General features: G+C 40.3%; 1 protein-coding gene across 1 annotated transcript; it reads left to right on the top strand.

Moving 5' to 3' along the window:
* The first annotated feature begins 4,684 nt into the window (after window positions 1-4,684).
* LOC116170599 (tigger transposable element-derived protein 1-like) lies at window positions 4,685-6,547 on the top strand. Its single transcript, XM_031487103.1, has one exon. It carries the CDS (start codon window positions 4,685-4,687, stop codon window positions 6,545-6,547), a length of 1,863 nt encoding a protein of 620 aa, XP_031342963.1.
* Window positions 6,548-17,912: the final 11,365 nt, after the last annotated feature.

Genomic DNA, 17,912 nt, shown 5'->3' with positions numbered 1-17,912 from the left:
GCGAACTTTCGGTATTATAATCGTACAGTCATACTATCATGTTATTCCTGCATTGCTTAGTCAAGTTACACACGATGGCCGTTTCACGAAATGGTTAGTGTCCCTCTTGGTGTCCCTTTATTGTCGATACAAAACTTTATTTTATAGCAGAAGCCATATAAATGATTGTAAAGCTTCTGACAATTCCGAATTTAATTTAAAACGCAAGTTTAGGTTCTGCCGTCGCGGTCGTTTCCATAGAAACACATCTGTTTCACTTTATTTATCCTAGCGGTTAAAGTGATCACTTTATCTACCCTCAGGGTTAAAGAACGACTTAGCCTACTCATTCACACATTATTAAAATGTCAATTTAATAGGTGCTTTAAAATAAAAGTAATTTAAAGTCACCCGGACATGAAAATTCTCAAAAGCATAGTCTTTAAGTACGAGGTGATTCCAACTAATTATGGGGTTAAGTCCCCAATTCGACATGAACTAAAATCCGCAAGGTTCTCTACTAATAGTGAGGCGCAGTTCAGTCCCCCTGACGTAGCTTGAAACAATCAGACACAACTTCGGCATAATCCTTAAGGAAGAACGGGTATATTTCACACTAGAACATTATATCGGGACTGACCAGAGTTCAAATTTCAAGCTCAATTGAGTGGAAGGAGCACATGCCATATCTTCCATGAGCCGTCATTAAGAATAATCTAACAAAGACGCATGCGCCATTCTAAATTCATTGCGTAGCTGTCTGTCATAGTTTTTGACATATGTCAATTTTTCTCTAAAAATTTGAACATGCGAACTCCACTCAAAAATTCATATCTCTGAAACAGTTCAGGACACCCGAATCCTTAACGTCTAAGGAATTTTTTGAGTGACCACTAAAATTTCATGGGAAACACACAAACATGTTAGATGTAATTTAGTAGTGTGATTTGGTGTTAATTTATTATCGTTTGTCTGTACTATTTTTGACTTGTTATGTTATATACACTTTTACATTTACACTTTCTTTTTGACAATTGTAAGTGCTCTGCACCCAAACATGAATAAATATAAATAAATAAATAAATAAAGTCTTGAAAATGTTTCCAGGGCTGCTGTGATTTTTCAAAGTTAATAATCAACAACTTCAGCCAGAAATGAATGTAGATTTAAATTTTAGGGCCACTTATTAAATTCTGTGTGCCTATATCCGGTAGTTTTTTTGAATATTCTTATTTGTTCGTTAGGTATGGAAGCGATCATTTCATTTGAACAATTGATATATGTCAGGAACTATGCCAGATACGTACGCTAATCTTAAATGCGTCAAATTCCGAATAAAATAGCGCATTTAGAAAAAACCAAGATGGTGCTAACTTCCGGTGTTTACGGAAGCGGCGCCATCTTAAAATTATTTTATTTCAATTCGCAATTATCAATATCATGGCTGTGAACCAAACTCAAGTTTGAGGTCACGAACTGACAAACCTATTGCTATTCTTGCGTCACTTATGCCCGGTTTCACAAACGATGATTAAAGTTAATCAATGATTAAAAATTATTAAAATGTTAGCTATCTTTGATTGAAAGCTCGGATGTTTCCCTTTCTAATATTTTTAATCATTGATTAACCTTAATCATCGTTTGTGAAAGTGGTTATTTCGCATTAGCCTGAAAGCTACTGATCTTCCACATCAAAAATGCGCTAAGTCTATTGATGGCACATCAGAGATTGTTTTTAGCTTGTTTGCGTGAAGTTTAGCGTAGCGGTCAATTTATGGGCGAGTGTTGAGCCATGGACTTGCATATCATGGGGATAAAAGGAGAATAAATTGGAAGAAGACACTATAAAAGGTATAGGAATAGGAATAAAGAAAAGGAAAGCTAGCATAACTAAATCTGTAATTTGCATTTGTATACAGCTATAAAATTACAATTTTGTTGTAAACATTGTTTGCAAATCTACAAGAATTTATGATTTCATATGAGAAAATGATAATGAAATGCACTAATATAAAATGACAGCATAGGTATTGAAGTCTATAAAAGAAACTAAAGAGATTAACCATTTGAGTCAATACCAAAGTAAAAATACTAATAATAAAAATCTGACAAATGTATATTGCAATTATTTACTTAAAAATGTTGAAAGGAATAGAGAGCTGAGGACAGACTATGAAATGCAGGGGTCAAGGGTGGTACTGAAATTTCGGAATGAGCAAAATCGTGTGGGAAAACTTGATAGTCGCAGCTACGAAATTAAACTACCCATTATTTCGCTATTTGTTTAACTGTTCAAACTAACAAACGACCCATAAAAAGCAAGGTCTATGACTTTTTGTTTACAAACATCGAGCCTGAACATTTCGAAACAAAAGGATGCACTCTTCTTTAAATGGAACACGGTTAGACTCTTCATAGAATTCTGAACATTGGAAGTGTATCAAAAATCAAAAGTCCGGTCCGGGAACCATTTTTAAAGAGATTAGTCTCTTAGTTAATTATTCCGATGATGATAACAGCCGGCTCCTCTTGCACCCTGAATATTACCGAAGTTCCAGTAAGCCTTGCGAGGATTGGTATCACGGAGTAATATGCGAAACGAAAATACAGACAAGTTTATAGTTGAATGAGTAGACGAGGACGAGACACTCATATTACATCGTATTTCTATAACTAGACCGTAGTAAAAGTCAAATTTTGGCGAAGTCGGTTGCAAAATATCACGTTTTCACTCGCTATAGATGCGATAGATATAGGAAGTGATACTTTGGCTTAAATTATATGTTATGATTGCCCACTTCAGAAATCCCTAAGTAGGCTGATTGTCCTAGTTAAACGACTTGCATTAAAAACAAAATGAGATAAGTTTAGCTTTGAGAATTTTTGAAAATCTTAATTTAGAAAACGGGGTACAAATATAGTTGACATATTTTCAATGTAATAATTTACATGAAAAAAGAATTATTAACTGTTAATTTGCAGAACAAGTTTTATGTGTGAATTTCTAGCGGCGCAAGGGTCTAAGCCCACACGCAATTTTTGCCAAATTATTTAAGCTCGAAACTTCCGGGTTATATTTCAACGACTACGTCTCACTACCTAATTGCTTCTTTTATCGCACGTGTAACGTAGTAATTTCACCACTTAGAGAAATCGTATAAAAGCGTGTTCGAGTACGATTGGTATAAATATACGAAATGAGTGGTCTAATCTCCAAGAAATGGTCTTGTCAAATATGAAATATTTTCGTGGCCTGCGGCTCGTGCCGCGAATTATAAATCACTATATCACGACGTAGTCGAGCAAGGACGGAATGTGCAAACCACCGACGCGTCATAGAAAATATTTCACTAATTTCAAGGGAAAACTCAGGCGGTTGTTTTCCGTACTCTTTTTTGGCGAATGTTCTCGGACGATAGCTTTCCAAGTTGTATGTACAAAACGCGACAAAGCTAGCCCATGTTCTAGTATCAACTCGTTTTACAATCATTTGTACTTTATTGGTAGTACATCTCCTTTAAGAAAATGTAGCGCTAAATTAATCTTACTAGCATTACGAGAAAGTGAAATTGGCAGCCATTCAGTCGCGTGCTAAGTCAAATTTTACTGATTTACTTTTTTGTTACTTCCTCCGTTTGCACCGTTAAGTCTAAGCACTGAACGGCTGGGCTGAAAAAAACTGTAAACCTCCCAAGTACTTTAGGGGTGAAGTTGATGTATGGGGTAGGTTTAGATTTGGTTCAACCCTACTGTCGATTTGCCTTATTTGGAGAATTGTCTTTATAAATGTGAATTTTCTGAGATTCGAGGAATTATATACAAAATCTGTAGGTCCTTCTATACATGAAAATTAATGAGAACATTGCCTATAGTGCGGGGGTTATAGGTTTCAACCTTGCATTTTGTGATAACTTTATGAAACTTTCAGAGGATGTTCTAGACACCCTAAGGTTCAATTTCAGCTATGCCGCCACCCCCGCAACCCCGGACGGCACTTGCTATAGCGGGTTTCTTAAGTGCAAGGTAGCATTTCAATACCCGCCCATAAAATGGGTCAAAAATGTATATCCAGGGTTTGTTCGTACTTTCTTACATCTAGGAAGGTTGAAGGGAATTGTCAAATACCCAGGGAGAATTTATGTAGGGTACTTTACGTGCTTTACCTATTTTTAAGGCGCTTTTAACAGCGCGGGCAGTAAAATCGTGACGGAGACCTCTTTTGGCTGCTCTATTGAATATTAGTAAACCAGGGTGAGATGGTGAACCGGGTGAGATGGTGAACAGGGATATTTTCGTAAATACTACCTAGATGGCGGAGACTGTATTAACACTTTCTTTCCGAAGGTTAATTGTGTACTCGGCACGTGTGATATCGGTGTACTGTGCAATATATAAGTAAATCACAAAATATCGTTTTCATACCTCTAAAATATTTTCATGCATGTGGAATTGCGTGCCGTAAAAACTTCAGTTTTAATTTGTGGCACATTATATTGCAATTTACGTTGGTTTTAAAGTGTAAAGACGTTACCTAACCTAAAATATGCGCGGGATTTTGATCTTACCAACCGCAGCAGTGTTCACCATCTCACCCATGCAAAAAGGGAGAGATGGTGAATGTGCTTGCGGGAGAGATGGTGAAAACTAAAACTTAAGGATTTGATTGAAACACTTTTTAATACTTACTGATCATATTTCAGTCAATATGCCAACATTTTACAAACGTAAGAGAACATCTTCTAGAGGTTCGTGGTCAGTGGAACAGCTGCAAAATGCAGTCAACGCTGTTCATAATGGACAAACTTTGAATCAAGCTGCTCGAACATTTGGCGTTCCATGGTCCACATTGAAGCGAAGGATTCAAAAGGGCGATATGACAAAAAAACCTATGGGACCAATGTCTGTGTTAGGCAAGACGAATGAAAAGAAAATTGTTAGGCACATAATGAAGATGCAAAAATTTGGATTCTCACCAACAAGAAATGAAGTTCGTTCCATAGCATTCAAACTGGCAGAGCAGTTGAAATTACGGCATACTTTCAACAAAGAAAATGAAATGGCTGGTCTTGATTGGCTTCATTTGTTTATGAGCCGGAACCCGGAACTTAGCATTCGAAAATCAGAAGGCATCTCTTTAGCACGTTCTCGGAACATGAACAAGACAAATGTGTTGAAATATTTTGATTTGTTGCAAGACATTCTGGTAGATAACGGTTTAGTAAATAAGCCCAGTAATATTTACAACATGGATGAATCTGGGCTGCAATTAAATAACAAGCCAGGATATGTCGTAGCAGCAAAAGGCTCAAAGAGTGTTACAAACGTAACATCTGGTGAAAAAGGCGAAACAATATCCGTTATCGCCTGTTGCAATGGTGAAGGCACATTTCTTCCTCCCGCATGTGTCTTTAAAGGCAAAAATGAAAAACCAGAATATAGGGATAACATGCCACCCGGTTCAACTATCTACATGTCAGTCAAATCTGCATATGTTACAACGGATATTTTCTTTTTGTGGCTCAAGGATCATTTTTTGCCCAGAAAACCAGATGGACCTGTCCTATTAATACTTGATGGGCATAGCTCACATTGCTCATCAGTAGAAACACTGGAATTTGCTGAAACGCATGACATAATACTTTTATGCTTGCCGAGTCACACCACACATTACCTGCAACCCCTCGACAGGGCATTTTTCAAGGCGTTGAAAACGTATTATAGCAATGCTTGCAACTCTTACATGAAGATGAACCCTGGTAGAAAAATATCACGACTTATTTTCGGGAAATTATTGTCTGATGCCTGGGTTTTGGCTGCCACAGCAAATAACGCTATCTCTGGATTTAGAGCAACAGGGATTGTTCCCTTCAATCCACATGCCATTCCGGATTATGCTTACTTAACAACAAGCGAGCCCGGAGAAGCAGGTTTGTTGCAGACATCACCAGAAAGAGATGATATTCCGCTACCAGGCACTTCCAATTCAACGAACGATGCCAGAAACTTTTCAGAATCCCAAAGCTCTTCCAGCATTGTATTGGAAACTGAACCTTTCGCGAATGAAAATGTGACCCCAGGAAAACTTTTGGACGCAATTTCGCCTGTGCCTGTCATCGCTCAAGTTGAAAAAGTGAGGAAGAACTCTAGAAATTTAGCAGAAATTCTCAATTCAGGCAGCAACATTCAGACACTTAAAGACAAAATGCAAAAAAAGAAGGAGAAAGAAGCAAAAAGCTCAATGAAGATACAAAAAGAAAACAAAGACCCTAAAATCACAGGAAAGAAAACGAAAGGCTTGGCAATCAAAGGGAAATCGAAATTACGATCGACTGTTTCATCGAGTGATACGGAATCTGAGTCATCTGTAGAACTACAGCTCAATGATTCTGATGATGATCATAATGAAGACGAAACTTGTTGCGTTGGTTGCGACGAGGAATACAGTAAAACGAAAAAACCCGTTGACTGGATACAGTGTCTCAAATGTGAACGATGGTTTCATGAAGATTGTACTAAATACGGTGACTTGTGTGATACATGCGGAAAGGTTAAGTTGAGAAAGGTTTAAGTCAATTTCTTCGTTCACCATCTCACCCACTCTGAATTCGCCATCTAACCCACCATGTATGGGTGAGATGGTGAAAGGGTAAGAAAAATAAAATATTTTTTTACGTCGTTAAATGTCGCTTTGTTGTTCAATTAGAGTTATATTTTTTATTTATATGTCTTTTGTGAATAGTATGTTATTTTAGTTGCACTAAATAAACTATAGTTTGAAAGCTGTCGTCGTTTAAAGTTTTGTTCACCGTCTCACCCTGGGTTACTTTTATATTTAACTATGCTCTAAAGTATTTATTAAGACTTTACAATGCTGAAAGGAGAGTTAACAATATCTACGGCACTAAAATTATTGAGTCCTATCTTGAGAACACTCGCCTCCGCAGTCGCACAATTCGGTGCAGGGCATGTCGGACTTGGCACAGATGCATATTTGTGTGCAACCTTTCTTAAGAGAGGCGGTAAGTAGGCGAATAGATGAATTTACAATTGAATCCATATTCAACAAACAAACTTAATCTACATACATTCGCAGGACATGTATGGGGACATTGCCTCCTGGCGCAACAGCAACTTCCGGATCCATGTGATTGGGGTTGGAGAAACTCGAGTGAAGATCAAGAATGGGAGCCTGTCTCGATTTTAAAACCTCCAGTTCCAGAAGCTTTTGTAATCTTAGTAAAATGTGGATGTAAGAAAGGTTGCACACAAAGATGCAGCTTTGTCAAGTCCGATGTGACCTGAACCGAATTGTGCGACTGCGGAGGCGAGTGTTCTCAAGATAGGGCTCAATAATTTTAGTGCCGTAGATATTGTTAACTTTCCTTTCAGCATTGTAATGTCCCAATAAATACTTTAAAGCATAGTATAATATTCAATAGAGCAACCAAAAGAGGTCTCCGTCACGATTTTACTGTCCGCACTAGGGAATGCAATACCGGGATTGCGGGAGCCCGAAATATCGGGATCCTGCAGCATTTTTGCGAGATTAATCCCGCACATAAATGGAGCGGGAACCCGCGGGATATGCGGGACTGAGGAATTTGTCGACCAAGGGGACGACTGTGTTTACTTTGTTAATGAAACTGATAACGGCGAATTATTTTTTAAATAATTGTTAAACTTTTTTCGTTAAAAATGTACTATGATTTTTGAGGCACCTTAGAAGACCTTTTGTGCTTTACAGGTAAGGTTTTTTGAGTTCTAAGTTAGGCCGAAGGTACTTTTTTGTTAAATATTGTGATAATTAGCGATTTATTTTCATACAGAAGTTAACCGCACAGAATTGCTTATTTGCCAATTTATTTAAAGTTTTGCGAGATCTCGCAAATCACGGGATCCCGCGGGATTAACATCTAACAATCCCGCAAATACCGGGATTGAGATTTTGCTGCGGGATTGCATTCCCTACTAGAAACCAATTTTGAAAGAAAATGCAAAGGGCTGTAACTTTTGAACTAGTAGCCCAATCTTGGAACTGTTTGAAATTATGGATTCTACAGGCCACATTCTATAAGAACATTTTTTTTCCGGGTCGATCTGAGACAATTTTTTCTTCAGGGCTCAAAAAAAGGTAGTGTATAACCTTCCTTTTTTACCAAAAATCGACTGCACCAAAATTTCTCGGGAAAACACTTGTTCTTATTAATTTTGGTGCGTAGAATCCAAAACAATTCGTACTTTTTCGATCAGACTTCTCAATCAAAAGTTATAGACTAGAAACTAGGGAATGCAATACCGGGATTACGGGATCTCGAAATACCGGGATCCCGCAGCATTTTTGCGAGATTAATCCCGCACATAAATCGAGGGATTTGCGGGACTGAGGAATTTGTCGACCAAGGGGACGACTCTGTTTACTTTGTTAATGAAACTGATAACGGCGAATTATTTTTTAAATAATTGTTAAACTTTTTTCGTTAAAAATGTACTATGATTTTTGAGGCACTTTAGAAGACATTTTGTGCTTTACAGGTAAGGTTTTTTTGAGTTCTAAGTTAGGCCGAAGGTACTTTTTTGTTAAATATTGTGATAATTAGCGATTTATTTTAATACAGAAGTTAACCGCACAGAATTGCTTATTTGCCAATTTATTTAAAGTTTTGTGAGATCTCGCAAATCATGGGATCCCGCGGGATTAACATCTAACAATCCCGCAAATACCGGGATTGAGATTTTGCTGCGGGATTGCATTCCCTAGTCCGCACTGTTAAAAGCGCCTTAAAAATAGGCAAACCACGTAAAATACCCTAAATAAATTCTCCCTGGGTATTTGACAATTCCCTTCAACCTTCCTAGATGTAAGAAAATACAAAACAAACCCTGGACTTACATTTTTGACCCATTTTATGCGCGGGTATTGAAATACTACCTTGCGCTTAAGAAACCCGCTATAGCAAGTGCCGTCCGGTGTTGCGGGGGCGGAGGCATAGCCGAAATTGAACCTTAGGGTGTCTAGAACATCCTCTGAAAGTTTCATAAAGTTATCACAAAATGCAAGTTTGAAACCTATTTTGGCTCTTAATCCCTGCGCTACTATTTTGTGCAAAGAAATAACGAAAGTTTGAAATCTCCGGAAAGCATATAGGCCGAGTTCAGTATTCAATATTGATATTTTCTTGAGCGGAAAAATGTAAAACACAGGCCAAAAAAACAAAGAGAATTGTAATTTAGAGCATGTTCAACCATTATACCTAGTGCTATTCTTGTTTCCAGGTAAAGACTAGCTTGAAAATAAAATCGAATTTCCAAAAAAGAATTCAACAATATTATGTTTTACAATTAAATACACAAATCTAACAATTTACACAAGCGGTAAACTAACGTAATTGTAAACAATTCTAAAACGGAAAAACAACACTAAGAGACAAACTTAAATGACATAAACCAATTCTGTGCTTATTCGTACATTTCTCATATACAGGGTGGGGCGGGGCGTCTTTGGTTTTTAAACCGAAAAAACGTATACATGTATAGGTACACAACAATATGGTGAGCATATGTACCATTTTTACCTGTAGGTGTAGAAGTTATTTATCGTCGAGTTTTTTTCCTTAGCAACCCGTAAATACTACATACTGTCTTAGAAGGATACCCAGGTAACCATTTAAACATCAGGTTGTACAACAAGGAATTTAAAGTGAATTTTTAAAAATCAACTGTAAACAGTTATTTTATTTAATGGAATTAGTTTACTCTTATAATGTCGCTGTCGTATGTGTTATGTGCTTACTCAAAACCAAAAAAATTCATAGATTTCCTGGTTTCTTTCTTTACCTTTGAATTGAACAAGCCGTTAAAAGAAATTCAGGATCCAATGCAACAATTGTTACCATAAGTTACTGTATGTTTAAGTTCTATGACGGTAGAAACAGCCTCAACGAACCGACTCTCATAAACTTCAATTTTAATATTTGGCGCATCCGAGTCTTGATACAGAACAAAAGGTTCATCCATAAACAATGGAGAGCGAGAATGTGCAGTAGTTATCATTATTATGTAAGTTTTCAAATTCCATACTCCCCTTGGTAAATGATTTGGAAAACACCATCGTTTCGGCGACCTCTATAGGATTATGTTGTCGGCGCAATATCTACAATTTCTTCCTTCTTAAGGGCTTAATTTCCACTAAAAGCATAATATACGAATTTCGAGAGGTCGCATTTCAAAGTTTATGACCTCATAACCTTGTAACTGAAACGAATAGCCCGTCTGCGGTGGCTTCATGTTGTTGACCAATTAGATTGAGGTCATTGTTCAGCGATTTGTTAATTACACGATTCTCTATTGGCCCTCCTCCTATAGCAATTAATTAGTAATCATTCACACGTTTGCGCCAGGCAATTGTGCTTAATTAAACGGTGGAGGATTTGTTGGATTAGACGTGTCATTCTTGCACCGCGCGTTCACAGATGGATATATATGCAAAACCACCCCCGCAGATATTAGAATTCGAAAGGGCGCATACGGTGTTATCTTTACCGAGCACCCATGCCATTGACCTTATAGAATAAAGTACTTACATTAGATTCCGGAAAGTATCAGACAATTTTTTTATGAACAGAGGTACCCAGCGTTGAAATTCAACAATGAAAGATAAACACCAACACCGAAAAGTAGTAATAAAGAAAGGATTCAATAAAAACGCCCCGTCCATCACGTCAGTGGTTTTATGCTTTATTACAGCGAATCTTGTTCTTGAAGTCGTGAGGGAAACTGGCGAGAAAAGTTGACAAATCGGATATGAAAAACCAATTTTTCAGGTCGTGAAAAGAAGAGTTAGTTGGGCGGGACTTCACAAGTAATGCAATACAGTAACTGGTAGGCGTACCTAGATACATAGTCGCATCATTGACTAATTAAATACTCACTCAACGGTCGCATTTAGACGTTCAATGTGTAAATTTCCATTTCCTAGACAGAAAAAACTTACTAAAATGACGGACACGTATTTGGTAAGAACGTCCATTTAATGGTAGATTGTTTAGGTGTAGTGAAAAATTTGAACATCTTTTATGTTTTCATAAAATTTAATTTAATAAGATATTTGTATACAACAATCTAGTTGCTGGCATATAATGCCAGAATGATTGAATTTACCGTGTTGATTTAGGATATGCTTTTGTCCTCAGACAATTCGAATTCGATTCGATTGATACCATATCTTGTTTGGTTTCAAACTAGGGGATTGGTGGTCGATGCAATGGGAAATAACCGTTTCCCGCCGTTTTGTAAGGAAACTTGATTTTTATATGTGTACGTATTTGCTACAACTAGGTACCTAACTCGGTAACTTCGTTAACGCTTTGAGGGAACTTCATAACTCACAGCACAATCGGTAACCAGATAAACTTTTCTACATATTTCTGATTCAGAGTCGCCTTTTATCTTACACGCGTCTATCACTTCCTGAGTCATGTGGACCGCTTGCCCGAGAGTCTCATAGTTAACATCGTTTCCATCGGATGTCACCCATCCATTGTGATTATAAATACATCTCATATAGCAATGAAAACTCTTCTCGTCGGGAAGATTAACTTGCCTAAACATTAGCCTGGGAATCATGGGATCCGCACGCCGGTTTCTTGTACACACTCATCAAAATGTGGAATATGATAATTTTCCCAGTCAACAATCACCTCTGGTCGCATCTTGAAATAAGAATTGGATAAGTCGAGAACAATGCAAATGCAACTACCTTCATCTCCACTGCGTTCATCATGAAACACAATATGACTAAAAATTGCATTTTTGGAAGTTTCGCTTTGGTCAGAGTATATCTGGGTTTTTAAAACGTAGCTCATTATTTACCTTGTTAAATAGCGAAATAAGTCCCCACTCTCTGCCAACCGCGGATTTGCCTAAAAAAGGACCCATAGGATGCCGTTCACAAGAGGTTATGTTGAAAGCCATTGTGTGTGATTTATGATATTACTAAAATGCTAATTAAACTGAAAAAACAACAGTGTTAGTTATGGTTTAGCCCAAAACATCAGAGCAAGAAAAGCTCCACCACTAGTTATTTAGACCTAACGTCGATTCAATGTGCATGTTAAATAGGCCCTTAATTGTTATATCGACAGCTTTGAATGTAGCTTATGGGAACGAAGATTCAAACACATCAGCTGTTAAGCATAATCAAACCATAAAGGTTGGAGTAATTACCTATACAAAAACATAACATTAGTAGCAAGCTCATTCAATGCCAACAGAATCCATATTTCTTTTCAGCTATCGAAAATGTGAGAAGTTGATATTTCGGATTCCCACTTTTACGTGGAAATCACGAATCATTTTAAAGAATACTTCAACTGACACAAAGAACGAAGTTTATCAAAATGACTAAAAAGTGCTGTTTGAAAACACTTTAGCTTATGTAACGAACCTCTTTTTAACCTTCATAACTTAAATAACATCAGTTTCTCACATATGCCTAAAAAAGCAATGAAAACGAGTCTAAAAGTCATTTAAATTAAATGTGACCAATGTATACGATTCAAAAACCTTGTAACATCTAATTAAGCAGTGGCACGTAGAGTGTACACTCAAATCATGTCATATGTCTAGAGTATGATCTAACATATTCTAACTGGTCACATAGTAGGTACACTATTATACATATTCATACAAATTAAGTAATAAAAGAAGCAATATAGAAAACTAATAATGCGCATCTTCCCAAGTTCCCCTTTTCTTTCTTCACATTGCGATCGTATTAGTATTGCACACAAAGATGCAGCTTTGTCAAGTCCGATGTGACCTGCACCGAACTGTGCGATTGCGGAGGCGAGTTTCTCGGGAAACACATTTTCTTATTAATTTTGGTGCGTAGAATCTAAAACAATTCGTACTTTTTCGATCAGACTTCTCAATCAAAAGTTATAGACTAGAAACCAATTTCGAAAGAAAATTCAAAGGGCTGTAACTTTTGAAACTAGTAGCCCAATCTAGTAACTGTTTGAAATTATGGATTCTACAGGCCACATTCAGCTGGGATGATGAAGCGGGCCACTCGGTTGAAAAATCTTCCAATATGGTAACGCCAAAACGAAAGAAATGGGGGGAAGACATCCCAATGCCTGACCCGAAAAGAATAAACAGAAAGGCACTAAATGATAAGATTGTGCAACTAATACGGCGAATAAGCATGAAAACGACTAAGCTAGGGGGCCTCATCAGCAACAACACTGCGAAAGGCATAAAGGAGGTTACCGCAGAGCTAAGTAGTGCAGTATCTCAGCTGGCAGCCGAAGATGTAGTTAACTTTATTAATAGAGCACAAGATACCGACAAGGCAGACGGGAGAACAGCGACACCAGAGTCGCCAAGGCGGACGTCACACTGCGCAAGATGCGGTACGGCCATAAAGGCAGAGGAAATTAAAAGGTCCCAATTACAAAGGCAAATAGAGGGTTGCGAAACATTCGAATCGGCATGGGCGACGACCAAAGAAGAGTGGCCGAAGGGAACAGCTAGAAACGAGCTTGACGCACATGAAGGGTGGCTCGAAAATGAAATTATCCTATATGGAAAAGGCCCGGAAGACAAGGTGAGAGAGAAAATGAGCAGCAGGCATCCCGAATTCCGCGAGAAGATTGGAAAGGTGCAGACGTACAAAGGGGGAACCCCAATTTTTAAGAAATCTGAAGCCATTATGGAGGAAGGAGAGGAAGAAGAGAAGGAGGGGAAGGACAGATTCCTTTTCCTAGCAGCGATCGAGGGGAAGTCGGAAGAGGAGGCCGCCAAGTGCATATGGGAAGTAATCGAGAAGGCATCAAAGAAAATACTGGCGGTCAAGCAAACCAGGGTTAAAATTTTTACCAACCCACAATACAAGGAGTTATCGAGAAAATTGGCTGAGTGCATATGTTACAACAAGTGCATCAGTTACTGTATGGAGGGACCAAAACGGACACCTACAGAAGAGGGTCCCAGCAAACGGACTGCCGACTCTGTGGCCATTATAGTACGCGACGAGGCAAAAACCTATGCAGATCTTCTCAGGGGAGCCCGAAACGTGCTAGCCGGTAGTGAGAAAGGGGCACTCAAGGCGACTCACAGGACAAAGGAGGGGAATCTGAAATTAATATTAGACAGAAATAAAGGGAACGCGGTCGAGCTGCAAGAAAAACTAATTAAAGAGCTCGGGGAGAGCGCCCAGTGCCGAGTCCGTGGGGAAGGTGAGAAAACGGCCTATTATATTAGAGATATGGATGAGATCACTAACAGAGAGGACATCCAGGTAGCAGTCGAAAGTGCACTGGGGGAGGGCGCCAAAGGAACAGTCGAAGTTTCGGAAATTAGGGTAGCGGCTAATGGTCAAAGGTCTGCCACATTGCTGGTTCCTCGAACCAAGGAGGAAAACATGGATGCCATTTCCAAATTATTGATAGGGATCACCAGGTGTAATCTACGCAAGAGAGTGGAAGTACATAAGTGCGCGAAGTGCTGGGGGATCCACGGCAAAGAAACGAAGTGCGGGACGCGAGAGGTGAAGGATAGGTGTTTAAATTGTGGGGAGCAAGGGCACTTTAAAGATAAGTGTGAAAATGCGAAAAGGTGCGCGGTTTGCGAGGTCGACGGTCATGCCCCGTGGACGATGGCATGCCCCCAGTTTAAGGCCGCCATTAGGGCAGCAGAAAAAGGTAGGAAGGCTACCAAATTAATTAATAAGGTACCCCCGCCATAATGACAGTGATCATACCTGTGATATATATACATCTAGTCGATAGCTCTTGCGGCAATAACACCCCGCTTTTATTTTGTTTTAATCTGTCTTGTCAGTCCGTCCGGCATTATCAATTCTAACTCCTCATTTACATATGACTAGGCAGATGCTCCAGGTGCTTCAAATTAATTTAAATAATAGGAAGGTGGCTTATGACCTAGCAGTACAAACCGCTAGCAGTGCTAACATCGACGTTATGGTTATGTCGGAAATGGGTAAAGCCGTGCGCTTCGCGGACGTTTATGATGTGAGTGGCAAAGCGGGCATAAAAGTGTTGAACGAAAAGCTACTAATAAAGAGTGTGGGAGCAGGGGACGGTTACGCGTGGGTGGCGGTAGAGGGAGTTTGTATCTTCACCGTATACCTACCACCAAATGAAACAGAGGAACAATATGTTAGAAGATTGGACGAACTCGGGAACGATATGAGAAAACTTGGTGTGGGAAGTGCTATATTAGCCGGCGATTTTAATGCGGCCTCTCCAGTGTGGGGCTCGACCAAAGCAAACAAGAGAGGGAATACCCTGTTAGAATGGACAGCCACTTACGACCTCGCCATTCTGAATAGGGGGAAGACACCAACCTTCGTACGCGGGGAGAAGTGCTCCCACATAGACCTTACCTGGTGCTCCGAAATACTGCGGGAGAGAATTACGAACTGGGAAGTGAAGGAGGAAGAAACGTTAAGTGACCATCGCTATATAACATGGCAACTGGCATCGGAAATAAAAGACAAGGTTGAAGACGCCGGTCCAACGAGTGGGTGGAACACTAACAAATTGAATATAGATAAATTATTAAATGAAATTGAGAAACTCAAAGGCAGGAGCATCCCAGACGCGAGACAGCTAAGGGCAGAGCTAACAAGGATGTGCGAAGCCACAATGCCCCTGAGAAAATGCAAAGGGAGAGGCACCTACTGGTGGAATGACAGTATCGTCCAGATGAGGAAGAAGTGTATACGCCAGAGAAGGGAGGTGACGAGGGCAAGGAAGGCAGACAAACCGCTCGCGGAATTGCTGATTACCCTTAAGAGTTGCCGAGATGACCTAAAACAAGCAATAAATAAAAGTAAGAAGAACTGCTGGCAGAAGCTGTGCGATGAACTAGACCAAGACATCTGGGGAAGCGGGTATAAAATTGTGGCCGGAAAGTTCAAAAGAAGGGAGCACCTCGTAGGGTGGGACGACGAGACTCTCTACCAACTGATGAAGGACCTCTTCCCCAATAGAGAAGCGATGACACTAGACGACACGGCTGACGGCGATTTCGAGGAGGTCACCGACACTGAAGTGATAGCTATGGCTAGACAGCTACCCAATAACAAGGCTCCAGGAGCGGATATGGTGCCAGCGGTGGTGGTGAAACAGACAATTATGAAGGTACCGGAAATTATGAGCAAGCTGGCGAATAAATACCTACGATTAGGCCATTATCAGACGGAATGGAAGCAATCCCGCTTGGTGCTCATACCCAAGGGCAACGGAAAACTCAGACCCATATGCTTAACGGATTTTATTGGGAAGATTTTTGAAAAAGTCATTAAGCAAAGGTTGGAGGCGGCCACTGGGAGTAAAATCGCAAATCGGCAATACGGTTTCCGCAAAGGAAAGTCTACGGTGCAGGCGATTAAGGCGATAGCGGAATTTAGAAACTTGGCCAACACCGGGACACGCAGGACGAGGAAAATATGCCTCGTGGCGTCGCTTGATGTGGAGAACGCATTTAACTCAGTCACGCACCCGGATATAGTCAGAGCAATGGAGGAAAAAGGGGCACCGCCGTACCTAATTAAGATTATAAAGAGCTACCTTACAAACAGGATTATTGAGGTGCAGAAACCGGAAGGAGGCCTGCTTAAGTTCAGCCCGAAAGCAGGAGTACCACAGGGGGGAGTACTAGGGCCCACACTGTGGAACTTAGCGTACGATGAAGTGCTGAGGCTGCGCGTTCCGCAAGGAGTGTCCATACTTGGTTTTGCGGACGACATTACAGTAATGGTAGCAGATAGGGATATGCAGACAGCCGTACAGAAATTACAGGCAGCGGTAACTCTAATTAAAAGGTGGATGGACAAAAAAAAGTTGCGGATGGTACCGGAAAAGACTAAGGTAGCGCTACTGTGTGGAAGGAGGAGGCTGGGCGAGGTCTCGCTGAATATACTAGGCCAAGTGATTCAAGCGGAGAAGGCTATTAAAGTATTGGGGGTCGTAATAGACAAGAACGGCTCTTTCATAGAGCACATTAGGTAATAGGTATGTGACCGACAAAGCCATGAATACTTATACGGCCCTCAATAGAATAATGCCCAACAAAGGAGGAGCTAGGGCTTCCAAGAGGCGTGTACTGTGTAGTGCAGTGGAGTCGGTGTTGTTTTACGCGTGTGAAGTGTGGGCGAGTGCGCTGGCGTGGGGGAATGCTAGGAACCTTATCAATAGGATATTAAGACAGTTGGCGATCCGAGTGTCGTGCGCGTACCGGACAGTTGCAACCGAGGACATTTGTGTAGTGGCCGGAATACCACCGGCAGAAATTGCGGTGAAGGCGAGGGCCAACAAATGGGGAAAGGAGAGGACATGCATGGAGTGGCAACTGCAATGGGATAAAAGGACATCCTGGACGAAAACCCTCATCCCGGACGTTAGACAATGGATAGGTCGCGGGCACGGCGAAGTTAATTACACCCTCACGCAATTTTTAACCGGCCACGGGGAAAATGGGAGATACCTACACAAGATCGGGAAGAGAGGAAATGAAGACTGCGTAGACTGTGGATTGGTGGACGACAAGGCGCATGCGATTTACGAATGCCCGAGGTGGTATGGTGAAAGGGCAGAGATCAATAGGGCCATAGGCACAACTTTAACACCGCAGAACACGATTAACATTATGTGCACGGACGAGGAAAAGTGGCGTTTAGTTAATAGCCTCTGCCAGAAAATAGTGGGTACCAGAGAGAAAGAAGGCCTGGTAAACGGGTAAAGACGCGAATATGCATATGGCCAGAAGAATGCCCCTCGGCGATGCCTGGCCGGACGTTATGTAGAGGAATTAGGGAGAAGGGGTTTAGTGGGTGCAAGCCCCACACTGCCTCCACTATAGACCCAAGTGGGGGTGTGCGTATAGGCATTCCCTAATTCCCATTAATA

This window comes from Photinus pyralis, unplaced genomic scaffold (genome assembly GCF_008802855.1).
Source record: "Photinus pyralis isolate 1611_PpyrPB1 unplaced genomic scaffold, Ppyr1.3 Ppyr1.4_LG5, whole genome shotgun sequence".
NCBI classification, from domain to species: domain Eukaryota; kingdom Metazoa; phylum Arthropoda; class Insecta; order Coleoptera; family Lampyridae; genus Photinus; species Photinus pyralis.
The sequence above is the reverse complement of the archived record's forward strand: the minus strand, read 5'-3'. Positions and strand labels throughout refer to the sequence as shown.